Genomic DNA, 18,199 nt, shown 5'->3' with positions numbered 1-18,199 from the left:
ATCTTAACAATAATTACTTCTTGTGTGTTAGACAGGAAGTTTAGTTACCACTCCAACTATTACAAGAAGCTTATGGTTTTCATAAAACTTGTTCTTGTTAAAATAAGTACCGCAACAGTAAAAAGAAAGAACACCGACACTCTAAACTAGCTTTCAGAAAGCAGTCTCGCTGTCTATTGCCACAATTTTATTTCATGCTTCAGCTTACCAAGAATATATTAAACTGTTAAAATTAATTAGAATAATTTGACTTAAAGTAAATATTTTGAAATTATTTGATCAGTCGATCTCAGGCCTAGCCAGTTATCAGAGAATAGAAAATAACTTCCTCGTAAAAACAAAAAAAATAAACAAAAAGACAAATTTTGGCTATTTTTAATACAAATAATTTTTAATTAAAAAGCAAAACTGCTTACATATTTCTAGTCAGAAGAAGCAGATATTTTTAATCATACAAAAGGAACAAACATTCACTAAATCTGTGCTTCATCTTATGAATAACTGCATTCTCCATAAGGAAGGACAACAAAACATAAAAACCTATCAAACTAACTTCTAAATATTTTATGTAAAGTGTAACTTTTTTTTTTAAACAAGAATTCTGAAAGCAATTTAAACAGGGGCTGTTCTTTGGCCTATAATCTATTCTTTATCCGGATTACAGATCAGAATGTTTTTACTGCAATCTCTGGCAGAGCTCATCTTTTTATTGTGTACTTCCAAGCCCCCTTAATGTTTTAGAAAGGCCTTGACTAACTGAACTTTGATCTGATGTCTTCATTGAGAAAAGCTCCAGGTTGCCCATTTCAGATGCAAATCCTTACTGAGGCCCAAGAGAGTTTAGTAAAGACGGCAAAAAAAGAAGAAACAAGAAGTTTCCAGGATCCTCTTTGAGAATCCTGAGGCACATTGGTGTCCTTAATCCACCCTGCTGCATGGATTAAGGTAGGTGATAACCTCTCTTGAGTCAAAAGAATAAGCACAGTGCCTACAAACTGGGTGGAGACTCGGATTTGGCTATAATAAAACACCATGCAATAAAAGCTCAGGCTATGTCAGAAGCCCATGAATAGGCCTCAATGTCCTGCATTCCCAGGCTTAGTGGGGAAGCTTGCAAAAAGCCTACCTGAATCAAGTAAGCTTGAATAATCTCCCTTAGCCCAATGGCCAGGGAGAGGGTGAAACAGAGACTTTCCAGCCCGCTTCAGTTTGATCGGATAAATTCACAGTGGAGTGTAGGCTCAAGGCTGCTCCTTCTTGGCTTACTCGCTTGCACACGGAGAAATACACGGAATTGTCAGTGAGCAGAGCGTGCTTTTATGCTACCGTCTGCTGTTAATGTTTTTAATTGCAATACTAATGTGCTAGAAATCTCAGATTTAGGATGAATCAAGGCAGAAAATTGATTTCATGCTGTGACAGTTTATATATTGCCCCAAGAACATAAGCAGTTCATTCAAAAAAAAAAAAATCACTGTATTGCATTGCAAAACAGGCTACCCATGTACCCAAAAGTTTGAGTGAAATCATCCCCTGCTACAGTTAAAAGTATCTGGCAAAGGCACAGCAGACATTACAGATTCCTTTCAAAACAAGTGTCTTTTTCAGATGTGCGTAAGGTGTATGCACATCTGAAGAGAAACTGTGATAGTCCCGACAAACACTAATACACAGACCATGCATAACAATAAAAAAATTAGCTACCCAGCAGTTCATACAAGACCTAATGAAAAGGAAGGGAATACCCTAACAATCAATGAAAACAACTTTAATTACTTACAAATAATAACTTAATTAGGCAGCAAAAAATACTGTCAAGAGAAATTTTTTCTCAGCATTTCTTGTTCTGAATCAAGGCAGACACTGTGCAAAAAAGTTTTCTGCTAACTTTAGTGTTCTGTTCTAATTCAAAGTAAAACCAATTTTCTCCCTTCCACAACTGAAGCTATTTGACAGTAGTTTCTAAAAACTTACTAGCTTATCAGTCCAATGAGTTTGGAAAACATGCCTTGAATACTTAATGTAACACAACTGAAAAATTGTTTTCATGTCACAGAACTATTTGCCTAAAGAAAATTCAAAAAATAAATCACAGCTCAAGTTGTTAATTAAATAATATTACTAAATGTATTAAATCATCCAGACTGCTACCATGCTACATCAGATATAATTCTTGATGGAGCATGTTCTGCAAGCAAATTAATTTTGCTAGCACCAAAATTTGATAGCTGCCCTCCAAAATAGTCTAGCTATGTGAAAAATGCTTGAAATTATTTTTGAATATTTTGACATATCTATTCTGAAGATTTTTTACAACAACTTAGTAATTAGATTTGTTTTTGAAATTTAACACAAAAAATACTACGCATGAAGTATTAATTATGACAATCTGAATCAGAAAGCTATATTAAGAAAATGAAGATACCCCACAAAACATTTATCATTTTATTCTGTATTGCCCAATCTAATCTTGATAGACAGCAACAAGTGCATTACATATTGAAGAGAAACATTATGTTACTGGACAAAGTAACAATGAGTGCACATCTAACTAGATTACTCATGTTTTTCTATTTTGATAGAACATCACAACAGTGTGTATTAATGGCATGCAATTGTTTCTATATCCATGTACTAGGAACTCTAAAAAAAAAAAAAAAATTAAGATTTTTAAAACAACAGCATTTTTGGGGATGGTTCAGAGTGGCCCAACAAGCTCCACAATAATAAAATTGATGAGATTATATGATTATCCTGGAGGCTGTTTGATTTGGCATGTCACCATATATAAGTCTTTTCTGACACAACTATATAGCCACGTCTATGCAATTTCACAGAAAACCAAACATGCCAAGCCCTATAAGATCATTTTGTCACATTCCAATTATGTTTTTTAGAAATATGACTGAACTTACTAGGCAGTTGCAACAACATCTAAATCTGAATTTATAGAAGATTTAGGATAAAATGTATAGATGTAATGAACTTTTTGTTCTGGATAGTAAAATAAAATGTTGCAACTCTATTAGAGGATGATTGTGTCACTAGTTTAAATAAGTAACAGGCCTAGGGAGCTACATTATTCACAAAACACTATCAGCTGTAAACTCTGAAAAACTGACCACTGGGCTCGTTTCTTGTATTTTCCCTTCACAGTGATTAGTTTGCAGTGACAGTGAAGCTGATACAATCTCAAGTGCTTACTCTAGTTGTTACGCACATGGATAAGCAAGTCAACAGCTTGCTTCAATACCGAACTTTCACTAGAGATGTCTAAAAAGGACTGTCAACTAAACCTGCAAATCATTGGTGCACAGCTCAATTTGGATGCAATTTGTAAATAAGATTATTTTTAAAAATTGCCCCAAATCAATAATATTTGTTGAAAAATCCCTTAGAATGCTAACTTTTTATTTTTAAATTATTAGTGTCTACAGTTGGTATCACTTTTCTTGTTAACTGTTACAATACTCATTGTTACAATACAACAGTAGTTGTTATATACCAGTATACTCAATTCAGTCTCAGGAAGCACCCCTGTCACCCAGTCTATTAGCAGTTCTACTGTCTATATTCTACTGACACACACTTGCTTTACACATTTGTTTTATCTGCAAGATTAAAAAAAAAAAAAAAAAAAAAAAAAAAAAGTAAAATACTGAACTTTTACCTCAACTTTGGGAAAATTTTGGTAGCGCCAAGCTATTTGCATAGAATCATCTTCAGATGTAACAGTTGTTGTTTCTTCTCTCACTTCATTTTTACAGTTATCAAGCAAAGGGGCTGGAAGCTCCTGCAAATACAAAGGAAAAAATGACATCTATCTACAGAAGAAACTGCAATCAAGATTTTTATTCAAAATCTGCAATGTTATTTAAACATTGAAAAATTGTAACAGCACTTGATTAAAATAACAGCAATATGAAAGTGAGAAATACTGCCTAATTATTACATACCCATAAGAGATTGCATAATCATAAGAGAACGCACAAAAAAGTAACATCATAAAGTGAACTTTACAAAAGCATCTTAAGCGGCAGCATCCATATTGAGTCTTTTGATTTTTTTTTCACTAATGTGAGCCCCTAAACAATATCTAAGAATGGCTAAGTGGTCTGCATAACAAACTGAAGAATATTTGATAATATTCTTCAATATTAGCTTTTCTCAATCTTTTAGAAGGAGTAAATAGACAACAATACAGATACTGACTAAAAATGACCTATGGGATAGTTTGAATTTCATCTTCTGCTGCTAGGTATGATATCCACTAATGAACACAAAAAAATAAAATCACGGGTATTTAATATTTTAACTGACAAAAGCTTCTAATACAACTCACAATAGTACAATATGTGTTCCTATAAATAATGTGCATTCTTTGTTTCTTCAGTGTAAATTAATGCCAGACCTACAAGTGCAGGTGAAATTGAGAACAGCTGTTTCTAAGCAGGACAACTGTTACTTTCGTTTTGTCAATAATTGGTCAGTACAAACTCTGAAATTGAAGGTAATGGACGCTATGAAAACTTCTGTGATGAATTCCATAAAGTTGCAGAAATAAGACAATTTCTGTGTTTCAGCAACCAAGCAGAAGATACGAAGGTCACCTGTTAGGTTCTTAATTTTCTTTCTTTTTAGTAAGCAAAAGGCAAAAGCTCATGATTTACTATTCAATACAAATTCTTACTTTTAGTTAAAGAAAATGAAGAATGTAATAATTTTAATTAACTCCTTCCATTGTAAGCCAGTGAGAGATGAAGATGACACTTCAGGGATTTGTTACTTCACTCTTAAAAGAAAGGAAAAGTAAAAACACTCTTCGGCTTACAGAGGTCTTCCATGAGAATGGTTATATACAGTTTATAAATAGCCATTATATTAAGTTTCAAATGTCTTAACACTAGCTGAAAAGCTACACTTGTATACTAAGTCAGAATACTGGGGTAGTAAAAACACAGGTTTATGGGTGAAAAACTACAAATAGATTACTACTTTATTTGGTACTTACGACTTTCATTAAATTTACACAACAAAATATAAATTCACTTCTGTCAAAGCTTCTTATATCTATGCAGAAAGAAAGCATGGAAACTTTCATAACAAAAAAGAGGATTTCTAACAGATAAGAAAAAAATGAAATCAGCAAAATAATGAAAAGCTATGAGATGGTCCAAATACAAATGAGCTGATAAACTGCCAATGCATTTCACATGCATGGAGACAAATTATTTGCACTTAGTTTGTCACTTATATAAAAGATTTAAAAAAAAAAAAAAAAGCTATTTTGAATTTCTTGCTAATTCAGGTATTCTCAAAAAAAGTTAATTTTTAAAGGTGCTATTTTGAAAACAAATTAATGAACAGCTGATACTAGTATGCACATTTAATTTCTAAATTAAGGATGCTTATAGATTTAAGCTAGCTTATGAAAAGGTCTTTTTCCTCTGAAAAGTGGATGATATATCACGAGCTCAAAATATGGATCAAGTAGAGATACTAAAAATGTTTTTATTCCCCTTTGATTAATAAAATTCTGTAAAAGAACAATTCTGTAACCCACAGTGAGTTTTCCAGACATCTCCTCCCTCTCACTGCGATCAACCACACCTTAAGTAGCACCTGCAACTCTTTATAGAGGTAGGCAATTCCTGTCTATCTGAAAAGCAGTAAGCACTAAGTGGCATCCCTGATCAGCAATCTGGAAGGGATCATCATTAGTGCAAATCCTGCCTAAGGATTCCTCAAGCTCCTTGAGCTTCCCATTGTCTCAGGTGCAGCCAGTAATGCAGTCAGATGCTCACCTATTGCTGCCTCTTACTGCTCTAACATCCCTGCTTAGCTATCACACCACCTGTAAAGCCAAAATCCAGGAAACAGCCTATTTTACCATTTACCTTTATTGCAACTAAACAGAAAGCACCAATATTTTCTTAATACCATTTAATTTTTTTTCCCCCTCCTCCTCTAGAATCACTTCTAATGAGTTACACATTACCGGTTCAACTTCACTGCACGATAACTGACAGAGACAATTTTGTGACTAGGGCATTTAGCTTATCAATTTGCATTCATATAGTCGCATCTAACTTTTTTATGTTCTTACACAGAGACTGTGTCCTATGCCAGGACCAAATAGAGGTCTATAGAAAAAGAGCTGAAGACAGCCTGCTGCAGAGAGCGCACACGTCCCTGTGACACGAGTGACCACTGCCCTGTGCTTTAGCTGAGCTGAGGAGCACAGGAGCTTCCAGCACATCAAGCAATACAGTTTCACCTCAAGCCGATGGTCTTGCACCTCTGGCAGAAAAGATTGCTATCTAGGCATCCATCTGTAAGAGCCTTTTAGTGATCTGGGTTTATTTTAACTTCTGACATAATGAAAGGATTGAATTCGGACATAATAAAAGTTTGGTATACTAGAAAATGATTGTTTAACAATGGCTAGGGGTCACAGAAAACAATTTAAGGAGCACCTTGATGCAGGGAAATGGCAGTTAGTGCATCTAGTGCCTTAATCTTCTCCTTTTTTGCCATATAGAACCAGATTACTATTCTTAGTTGAAGAACACATGTCCAGTCTATGTCAGACTGTAGATGCATGAGGTTCTGACCATTGAGTTTTTGTCTGTACACAGGAAATACATTCACATGACATGCTGACACTTAAAATACTGCCAGGGCTACTTGGTCTTACAACCATCTCATCTTTAAACTCATTTTGTTTAGGATTAAATACATTGACATTCTTAGAATCAAAACCAGATGTTAAGAATAGAACATTATTAAAATGCCTAAAAGTTGCTTCAAAAAATTCATTCAGAATTTGGAAAGTATCTGTTACTAAAAGAAAAGACTAAGAAAGGAATTAATTTATCAGCCCATAATATCTCCAACTTATTTCTGCTTAAAAATATTTCAGCTCCAATATAATACAGCTCTGAAAAGCTTTGGGACTGTCATTTTTCTGACGTCAATGTCACCTTCTAAAACTTGTTATATTCTCCTAGACTAAAAAAGGCAAAATGTTCATAACGCATATAGAATAACAAAGCACACAGGAGTGCATTAGTTAAAAAAAAAATACACAGTATTTCTTGGGGTCAAGCAAAACACAAGTCTTTGCTATGCAGCAAGAAAACACAAAAACGCAGACAAGTGCTAAAGTTAAAGTGCACAGGTTTTTTTGGAGTGTCTGTATGCAGAGTGAGATGGAGTAGAAAGAAGTTTGCTGCTGTGTTTTAAAACGAAAAATACACATTTGTGGAAAAAAAATCTGGTTTTCTAAAGCACTAGTACTAAATATACAGAACAATTAAAATCATTTTGTGTCCCACAATCCAAACCTGAGAGTTTTATCAGACCCATGAAATAATTTGTATTTATAAATCTCTTCCTCTTGTAATGAAACGGCGCACAACCCGTCTGTGCTGTACGCCAAGGCCTTGTGCGCCTGCTGCCGCATGGCTTCGCTGGCTTTGTTTTGGCAGATGCACTCGGCAAAATCAGGTTCTAACAGTTTGACCTCTCTCACTTCTTATATTCTCTAGGGGATAATAAAATCCCAGATACAATCCCACAGCAGTTAATGAAGCTTAACCTCACACCCTCTTAATTACCAATGCATTACACCAGCTATAGGAATCATACTCCTCTCTAAGCTATTTTACAATGCTAAAGAAGTACTACTGTGCTATTATTTAACAACATAATCCAAGCTGTATATGAAATCCCTCTCAAACGAAATCCTTTGATCCTTAAGGGTTCTGATAACAGCATAATTAATAGGACTTAAGAATTTTGAACTATTTATGTAGCAATAAATATTTTGTTCACATTGTTTTATGTAAGTAGAATTTTCACAGATATGATGAAGACGCATGGAAAATAAAGAAAATATTAACAGGATATATAATTCGCTGTTGATCTTTAACTGTACTTATATTGAAGTAGTTTAAACTCACACAATTTTAAGTCTTTTTTTTAAATGTTATTTTCTAGTATTTAAAGGACACCAGATGGTAAGCCAGGAAGAGTTAATATTTTCTTTTCAATAATGTATTATATAAACTTCAGTTTAAAAGACTCTACTCCCAAAAAGGGGGATGATGGCCTTGGTTGCAAGTTTGGTTGTAAGACGGGCTATTGGTGAAAGACACAAAAGCCTGCTGGTCCTTGTACAATAATTTCTTCCCATCTCCAGGTAAGACTTTCAGTTCTACTCCAATTTTTCATTGATACTCAAAAGCACTGAATGGATGTCAACCCAAGATAAGTGAGAATTGTGCAAGCAGAGAAAGGGAAGTAAATTCCTGCCTTATGAAATGAAGAAAGCTGAATTGAATTATTCTAAGTAGCGACTTTTTTTTTTAATTGAAAAATATTTTCTCCACTTGACATACACACAAGTAAACAGGGAGGTCAAATCATACTACTATTTGTTACAATTACCTTCCATAATGATTTTTTCTAACTAAGAATTATTTAAGAAGTTTATATAATACCTTTCTTATTTCATTATTTTCTGAACTGGCTCATAAATTCTTAGGTAAGTAAAAAACACAAGGAAAAGGTGAGTGATACACTGAGATAAGGAATGTGAAGAATCTAAATAAGGATACCGAGTATATCCATGTCTCAAATTCTGCAACCTCTGCCACAGAGGACAGTGCACTAGCCTAAACAGATTTAGATGACACACACACACAAAAAAGAACAAATTTAGACACGAGCATTTTAAGATCACTCAGGTCACCAGCATTGCAGGTCAATTGAAACAACCAATTTGCAAAGTCATGAAGTAGACTTGTAAAACATTTATTTCTACACAGAGAAACCTTAGCTTCTTCCTCGAGTAAATTATTACTTTCATATTCATGATACAATGAATAGGCTATTTAAGATTTCTATTTAAAAAACAAACACGTCATAACTAAAATTACAGAAAAAAGTTCTAATAAATAGTCATGTAAATTATAAACCTAAAAGTTAAGCTAGACCATTTTACATTACATCTGAAAAATCTTTCAATTAAACTGGTCTGAACAATAGACAGCATCTAATTTTACACTTCAGAACTCTCAGCAGTTCTGTTTAAAACATCTTTTTAAGCCAAAGTGTTCAAATATTCCTCTGTACCTATATATCTACTGCATCAAGTACGCGACAATGTCAACAAATCTTTTAACATAGATAATTATATTACAATATGTTGATATATTTAAATCTTTATATATAAAAATGTGAAATAGATATTCCACGTACCTAACACGCAAGCAAGAAAATGAAACAGGTCTAAGACCTATAATAAAGAAATTAAATTTTGCTAAGGAGCTTTTCAAACTCGAAGGCAGCTGCAGGCACGTGCCCCTCAAGTTCGAAAGTTGTATTTGAAGAAAACACGCGATAAACTTTTATAGTTCAACCCTAAACTTTATGCCAAAAGGTATCTTTACTTCAGAGAAGCTGAAAAAGGGAGAAAAACTCACTAACATCGCACCTGTAAAGATTTGAGTGGCAACACTTAAGAGCATGCAACTGCAACTTCATGCATGAGCAACTGGTTCCATTGTAATAGACTCATTTATTTTGCAAATACAATCAGAAAATAAGGACAATATGAATGCAGCCCTGCTTGCATATATATTTTTTCCTTTCAGTTTGTTATGCTATTACCTTCTTTATGTTCATCTAAAAATACCAGATGATATTTTGAACACCCCTTAATTTTATAGCTCAATTCTTTCACAACAACAGATTGAAGAGAAAGGAAAGGAGTTAGAATAGCTCCTTCGAAACATAGGCTTGGAAAGCACTTGTCACTGTTCCAATCACTTTTCCATGTTTGCTGTTCCCTTGACAAAACAATGCTTAGAGTCATATCTATGAGGAAGAAAACTGCAAGCACAATGGAACAACGTCCTTTGCTGTAAAACAAAACAAAAAAACCCTGTAATACGAAAAAGCAAAATCACTTTTGAGAGGTTTTCCACATACTTAGCACAACAATGAGGCTAAAACTGTTAAACTGTTCTGTTTTTTTCCCCCCCAATAACCCTAGAAAATGATAGAACAAAGAATGTAAATAAGGGAGGTAACAAACATACATCAAAACATATTGCAAAGAAGTATAGTTTCTGTTAGCTTACCCACAGAGGCAGCTATGTGAACACAGCATACAGCTTTCTTAGGAAACAAAGTGTAGAACCGTCCTCTGCACTGCATCTTTTCAAGATGCTTTAGCAGTAGCACAGTACTTGGTGAAAGCATTAACAGGACCCAGAAAAAGCAATCATAACCTAGCCACGATTTTGCTATAAGTACTGGTATTTCTGGTCTGAACGTATTCTGCTGACATTCAAGCAACAGATTCCTCGTGACCTTATAAGAGGAACCTTCATATAGTAAGTCATGTGGCTAGACAGCATTCAGAAACAAAAATACAGGTGTAACATGGTACTACATATTAGCAACAGTAGCTGAGTCAGAAAGGACAAAAAGTTGATTGTCATCTTGCTGCTATAAAACTACAGAAACTTGGTAGGAAAAGGAAGAAGAGGCAAACAGCTCTAGAGTCAAGTTAAGGCACCTGAGCATAGTGCTTTATCCACTCCCTCTCTACCTGATGCAACTGGCACCTTAAAGTGCTGTTGATACCTGTTCTGACAACAGGAACCGTAATCAAGCAGCTATACTTATAATCACGAATTTGCTAGACCCCTGTTTCTAGCTGCATCTGGGACTGGCCAGAAGCCAAACAGTCTGCAAATATACTATAAAGCCTTTAAGACAAAATAGGGGACCAAAGTCTGGCAGAAACATCAGTTTATTCCAAAGAGGAAGCAGTGTTTGAAACACAAATAGCCCCATACAATCAAAAACAAAACAGCAACCAAATAAAACAAGGGGCAAACACAGAGCACGCTACGTTGGTTAGGAACACCCCACCTGAACAGTATGCACATCCTTCTTCTACCGGCATAAATAACAGAGGTGGGAAGAAGTTAACTGCACATCTTAACAGGAAAAGTCTGTCAGAAAAAATAAGTAGAGCCAGGTAGTGTAGAGCAGTTTTGATCTTTCCTGGTATACAAAGACACACACACCAGAGGCATATACCAACATCCAAGGCAAAAAAAAGCAAGCAGCTTAAGTTCCTGCACTGAGAGCGCTTTCAGTATGAACAAACACCAGCAGAGAAAAGATTCCTAATTCCAAAGCTGAATACTGCTTCTGCAGAAGCTATCCAGCTGGCTCCATGCTACAAAGGTTTAAATTTGCCTGTTTACCCTGCGACCACGTTTTCCAAATTGAAAAAGGCAAAGGGCATGAAGTCCCAACCACCATGGTCAGCCTGCAGGTTAAGTGTCCCTTCCTTTCTTCTCAGCAGAGAGCAGTGCCTCCTGAAAGGCAACAGGCAGCTGCCTCTCCCAGCTCAGCTTCGGCCACTAACAATTCAACCGCATTTTTCAGAAGAGTTTAGTTTTGAAGTTTCATTTTCCCATAGTAAATATACCCATATACTCATATATATGTCCCATATGTGTTATGTCTAACCACATACATTACAGACAACTTCAAAATAGCTGGCAGTAGAGTGCTGAATTATATCAAAAATATAGCCTCTAAACACAATGAACTTAAGAAAATGGATACAACAAACAAGCCTATTAATATTTTTTTCTGCATAAGGACATAATCATTCCTTTTAATTTTAAGTCTAAGTAAAAGGATTGCTATTGAAAATACATTAAGATTTAAAATGACTGAAGGAAATATTATTAATTTTTCATTTTCTTTTTTTTAAAAAAAAAGAAACAGAAACATATCATATTATTTCTTATATGAAACTCTTCCCAGAACTTACAGCAAAAAGCTGCCTTTTGTTGAAGAATATAGATGGAACAGAAATGCTCTGGAATGTTTAAATACTTCTAAAAAACAGCATGTATATAGTAGGATTTACCAGAGGTGTATAATTTTTCAGCATTACGTCCTAATGCCAACTTCCTGAAGGAGCTTTGACTACAAAAGGCATGAATATGTTTTCAAAGGATGATGGATAAATTGGTGGGTGGAAATATAATATATCTTAGGCAGCTGATCTGGGCTTTTTATCCTCTACTTGTCTTTTAGTTATACACAATTTCAAGATAATTATGGTCTATAAGATTGTCTTTTCCCCTTCCTACTACCAGCAATATTTGTCTTGGTTACAGGTTCAAGAAACTTCAAATCACATGATAAAATTAGAATAGGGCAATTATGGCATCTCAGCAGAGAAATGAATGTATAAATAGAGTGACCACACAATGGGGACATAAGGTAGTTTAAAACTGCCTTTAAGTATAATAATAGTTAATTACAATACTAGCTATAGAATATATTGATTCCATGTCTTTTTTTTTTTTAAGAAAAAGTATACATTAAAAAATCATTCAAGGTTGATATAGACTAAATGATGCTACCTTTATAATAAAGAACACAGTCTAGACAAGTATTGACAAGAAATTAATTCATATTCACACTAACACAATGGTATTCAAAGGTCAAACTTAGTGGATATATCTAAATCATGAGCAGCAATTTTTTTTTTTTTTTTTTAATCACAGGAGACTATTTCTTGATTAAGTGCTTGAAGGTCCTCTCTTAAAAGTAAGGCAGTCTTGGATCTACATATGTGCTTTGGAGATCTATGCCCAAAGCCAGTTTCAGGTCAACTTCCAGGCAAAGCAATAGTGTTCTTTAGAAAAGACCCTATTTGCTTTTCTAAAGGTGCCCAAGCTTCCAAGCATGAAACCACATATTTTTCTACATTGATGTTAAACATACTACAGGCTCTCACCAAAACAAGATAGTTTCAAGATAACAATATAAACAGGAGAAATTAACTTTATTGTATCTTTCCTGTTAAGCAGAGAAGCAGTAAACAATCAAGGTAAGAGCTGAAAAGCACAGTACTGTTGGATACACGAACACACAAACTGAGGAAGAAATCAAGACAAAATTATATTCTCTCAACTTTCCTGAGGTAATATTATGCTTTTATAACCTTTTAGTAACACCAATATTCCTCTGTTACAACAGAGGAATGCAGTATGCTCACCTATTGACTACCCCTAAAAATAAGAGAAACAATCAAAATTAGATGTAATGGTATAGAAAGGACAGAGCTATGTAATGTCTGTTCATTAACTTGTAAAATCATAATCAACAGGAGCTTGAAAAAATATGCCATACTATGAGCCATTAAGTCTAAGATGAATGAAAGCAGAATAAAATGCATGTTAGTCATTTTTAGGTATTTAAATAGAAGACAATAAAAATATTCCTCTGGATAATTTAATTTTGTTGGGGAAAATAACTGAAATGACCTGGCATTGTACAGTCAATGACTTTATTATCACCTATTTTAAAACTAACCTTTTAAAAAAACATATATTTTTGTGCTTACCATATCTCACAAATTCTGACATATTTATTTAGGCTATATTCTAAAACAAATGATAAAAATTACATCCTTAGATAAATCGTCATTATGTCTAAGATTATTATAGAAATTATTAGATTTGTCATAACCACAGTTGAATCTTTTCATTCAGAACACACTTTTTTGCCAAATACTTAAGATAATACTAAATGGACAAGGCACAGAATCTAGCATCACTAGGCTTAAAAAAAATAAAATAAATAATTTCTTCCAGAAACACAGTGTCTCTGAAGACTCTTAAGCAAATAAGCAGACTTCACTTGATGCAGAAGTAATCAGTAAATTATATGCTACTTTTGATATTAGAAAAAGCAGCCTTAGAAAGACATAAAATATTTAATGAAGTTTGGTAAGATTATTCTTGCACTTCAGCATTTTTTCGCAGTGTTGATCAGGCTTTTTCTCCCCTAAAATTGTTTCCTTATAATGGAAGCTATCAGTGTTTGATTAGAAGCTTGCTGAAGTTTCAGAGGAGCCTTTCTACATGGCCTATTTCATTTTGGCAGACAGAATGAAAAGTTCATGTAAAGCAAGTTATACTTAAAGACTTCAAATTTAATTCTTCATTCCTATAGCTAGCTACAAGGAATATACACACAAACTAAATTATTCCCCCCTCCAGTATATTAAAAACATTTTAGCTACTCTTTTCTATAGGTAGGTGGAAAACAAACAGCTTTAATCAAACCATCCAACTTAGCCATCCAACCTGCCTGGATTCTTTTTATAATGGAAATGAAGGATAAGTTGGTTTCTACTCCGATGTCCCTAGGGACATCACTGTCTACACAAGGAGACTAAATATAATCCCCAAATTTGGCTAATGTAAATACTCCTGCACTTCCCAGTATATTCTTGTGAATCACCAAGATAACCCACTTATTACTATACAACATATATATCTTAAAATGTATTTAAATTATTTAAGAGATTACAGCTTTACTTGTCAAAAATTTATTAGTCTTTACCTTTAAGATGTTGGCAGGAAGTTCTTTTGCAGAAGCAACAAACAAGTCATGTCCACAAACAACTCCCTCTGCGAGAAAATACTTGAACAATAAATGGGAGTAAACCCCGTATATATCTTCCTCTGTGGAAATAAGAATGGTTGGATTTTTTTTTAATGAGTTAAAACACTTACATGAATTTTCACAACAGAAAAGCCATCTTAAAGCCCTCATAAAAGCCCTCTTTCCAGGCACCTCCTCATCAACTACGTAATGCAAAACATAGATAATGGTTAAACAATACAGATTTAAATGTAATGCTCAATAATATTGCATTCGTGCTCTTTCAAGACAGAGAAATAGCTTTCAATCATGTGTCATTTCTAAGACACAGAGAGGCTGCAGACCCAGGGTAGCAATAATGTCACCTTCAATAACAAGGTTTATCCACAGTATCAACCAAGACTACCAAATATCATGACTCAATAGGAAGTTTTGTTCATTTGAGAGAATTGTGTTACAATTTAATTATTAATGTTTAAAATAGTAATTGACTGAATTAAAATACCTACCAACTCATTTTTTAATCTAATTAAGTAAAACATAGGATTTATTAAAGCTTTCCTTTTCATTAAGCTCAAGAAAAAAATTGTACTCCCTTTAGGAGACAACCAAAATACAAATGTTTGAAAAAATAAATCCACTAAAAGTGACTCTGAAGTAATATTTTGAGATTGAGACAGCTATTGTGATCGGGAAGAAATGAATCACAAGACAGTAGCTAAAACACAAGGTGACAGAGAACTTGATACCCAAATAAGCCCAAGGGAACACAATGACTGCAATGCCAGTACTAGTCTTCGATGTGTCCAGCTTCTTGTAGAGACTGAGAGTTTAAAAGCTCAGACTGTACCATAACTTACCCTTGTTGGGTTAGCTTTTTGAGAAGGCCATGTTAGCTTTCTAATGTGCCTCCAATATATGATAACTTAAAAGGAAAAAATCTAGTGAAAAATACGGAAAGTAACCAGTGTAGTGAAAATTGTGTAGACAAATGCTACCCTTGGCAGAGTTGGGTTCTTAAAGTTTCAGCAAGATAGATTTTGAAAAGCAGTACAGAGTCTCCTTGAAAGTTAAGTGCCCTTAAGTAAACCTTGTATATAATTTACTCCAGTAAGCATATAAAGGCATTAATATTATTTGAAAAATATTGTTTTCCTAGTAAGCCAGCTCCATGGTGTAGTGCCTGTGTATGCAGAACCAGGTATATGACTAGGTGGAGAGCACTTCTCCCTCAGCCAGAGTCCAGGAACACGCAAACTTCTCCCCCCCCCCCCCCACCCTTGCCCAGATGTTGTCTCTTCCATTATGTATGCTTTTGTTGCTTATTGCAATATAACTCATTATGCAGTATATTGACTTCCATGTGCTAATCTCCACCTATGAAGCTCTCAGTCTAAGAGCAAAGCTCCGTAGAAATCAAAGTGACAGCATGATAGCTACTTATTAAAAGAGAGAAGTCTGAGCTACCTGAAAGAAGTCATCAAGCCTCCCATATAATCACATCACTGCAGCAGATGTCAATGGAGGTGATACAGTTAGACCTCCTTCCCTTTGTGCAAAAGGGGGAATGGAACACTAGGAAGGCATTCTGGAAGGATCCTCAGCCACATTTACTTCATCCTTGAGGAAGCAAAAACCTGGATTCATTAATTTTCACTTACACATTATAATCCACTTTTTTCATAATTTGGGATACAAACACTGAGTGGGACTGATCTGAACAAGACCAGGATTTAACTCACATTTAATGAGGTTACAGCTCAGTATCACATTTTGCCCAGCTAGTTTTTTTACACACACCATTGTATGACTGCGTAGACATACAAAGAGTATCTTTCCTGCATCATAATTTTTAGTATTAATTATTCCTTTGACAGTGAACAATATGCCCAGTTTTGTGCAAAACAGCACTATAAGCCTATTAATAAAATATAAATAGTAAGAAATATACTGTGCATTATGATCATGTAATTAAACTAACAGGAACTGAGGCTGTTAGGTGGGTTAGGAATTTTTACTCAAATTATTTGAAATACTGAAATGTTAAAAAAACTATAGAATTGAGAAACAAGAAACAGTGGTATAAAATCCACTTCACCCACCTATCCAAGATTATATTGGCAACAGATATATAGCACTATTGTAACTGAGGACTAAAGATGTTCTAATTCTGCTGCATTCCTCCAAAAACACATTTTAAAAAACAGTAAGGAATTTTGAATTTTGGCAAAGAAAAAGAACATTTACCAGTGCTTGAAAACAATTTTTTGTTTGAGTAAGCCTTTCCTTTAGTCTTCTTGCATTGATTTTCATAACAGTAAATTTAAAGAAAAAACTCTTGGAGAGCAATCTAAATATAAGACACCTCTTAGACTGCTACAGTACTCAAAGAATTAAATGTGTCTCAGAAAAGGCTTTACAAACAATGTATCTTGAATTGTTAAAGTCAATGCATCTGTAAGAATCCCTCAGTTCTTCAATTTGTCACATAGAGGATGGCCTTTTATTGATTCATTTCTAGGTCACTAAACTTTTGTAGCATTCTAAAGATCTAAAGTGCACCCATATGGGGCTTTTCTGATAATGTCCATTGTACCCTGGCTTCAACGGTTACGTTACTATTCAAAGCCACAGGAGTACAGCTTTCCTTTTTGTAAATAAATCATATTCCAATAACTTACCATTACTTTCATAGATAAATCAAAGTATTTTGAAGTATTTTTGTTTTCTGATAACTTTGAATTTATTTTAGTGCTTAAGAAATTCTCACTTATCGTTCCTCTTCCAAGCTGTACCCATATCTAAAAGAACTACTTCCACTTTGTACTCGTACAGACTAACATTCAAGTGCATTTCATTCAGCTAAGACAACCCCCAGATCTTTATTATTAGCCTCAATACTAAGCAGGTCTCCCATCATAAGTTTTCACTGTGAACTTTGCTTCTAATAAAGCACACAAACATACAGGAACCTTGCAGCTGCAGCTTCTTTTCTGGGTCCAATCATTGCAAGCCAGACAACAGACCACAGCTTTCTCCAATTCTTTCTGAACAGAGAGCATTTCCACAGCTAAGTAGCAGGTGAGTAACTAGCGAAGCGTAAAACTATACACAGTAAAGAGATTATTAACCTAAAAGTTATGCATACTGTCTCCAGCAAAAAACCTTTACTGATGCTATAGATAAGGACACAGCTAAAATAGTTTATTGTGACTATTATCCATAGGGCTCTTTTCACTAGAGACTGCTCTGATGGCCGAAACAGTAATGAAGAAAATGCAGTGTTGTCAGTATCAATGTAATGAATTCCAAAATATAGCTACGCTGAAAGCTAGGAATAAAGACCTATTCCTAATGCAGCCTCTCCACACCCCTGTGTTCTATAGGCTGCTGGATGCATAAGAGACCTCTTATACCTTTGTGCTTGAATTGTCCAGCAGCACCACTGACAGAAATCAACAAGTCATGAAGTTAAATACAAAGTTTTAAGACACTAGAGTTCAGCTAGAGCCGAGACACCAGATACAAGTGAGTGTGCCTTCTATATAAAGGGCACAATTCTCATGGAGTCATGGAAATTTAGGTCTAAACATAAGTCTTAAGAATGAAAGAACCTCTAACCATAACTGTTCCCCCATGCACCAGAGGTATTTGCCCTTTCGAGGGAGGGATGTGGGAAGAAAAACACAAACCTGAAAAG

General features: G+C 34.6%; 1 protein-coding gene across 1 annotated transcript in view; it reads right to left on the bottom strand.

Annotated features, from left to right (window-relative positions):
- ELP4 (elongator acetyltransferase complex subunit 4) overlaps positions 1-18,199 on the bottom strand; it is a 123,141-nt gene that overhangs the window by 95,438 nt on the left and 9,504 nt on the right. Inside the window, exons 3-4 of the mRNA XM_010226643.2 lie at positions 14,458-14,579; positions 3,671-3,793 (exon numbers count right to left, since the gene is read on the bottom strand). Coding sequence (XP_010224945.2) covers positions 3,671-3,793; positions 14,458-14,579 — 245 coding nt within the window. The remainder of the gene's footprint in view (positions 1-3,670; positions 3,794-14,457; positions 14,580-18,199) is intronic.

Source organism: Tinamus guttatus, unplaced genomic scaffold (assembly GCF_059628265.1).
Source record: "Tinamus guttatus ecotype Peru unplaced genomic scaffold, ASM5962826v1 Tinamus_guttatus_pri_ptg000240l, whole genome shotgun sequence".
Classification (NCBI taxonomy): Eukaryota; Metazoa; Chordata; class Aves; order Tinamiformes; family Tinamidae; genus Tinamus; species Tinamus guttatus.
This window is presented reverse-complemented; position numbering and strand designations above follow the sequence as displayed.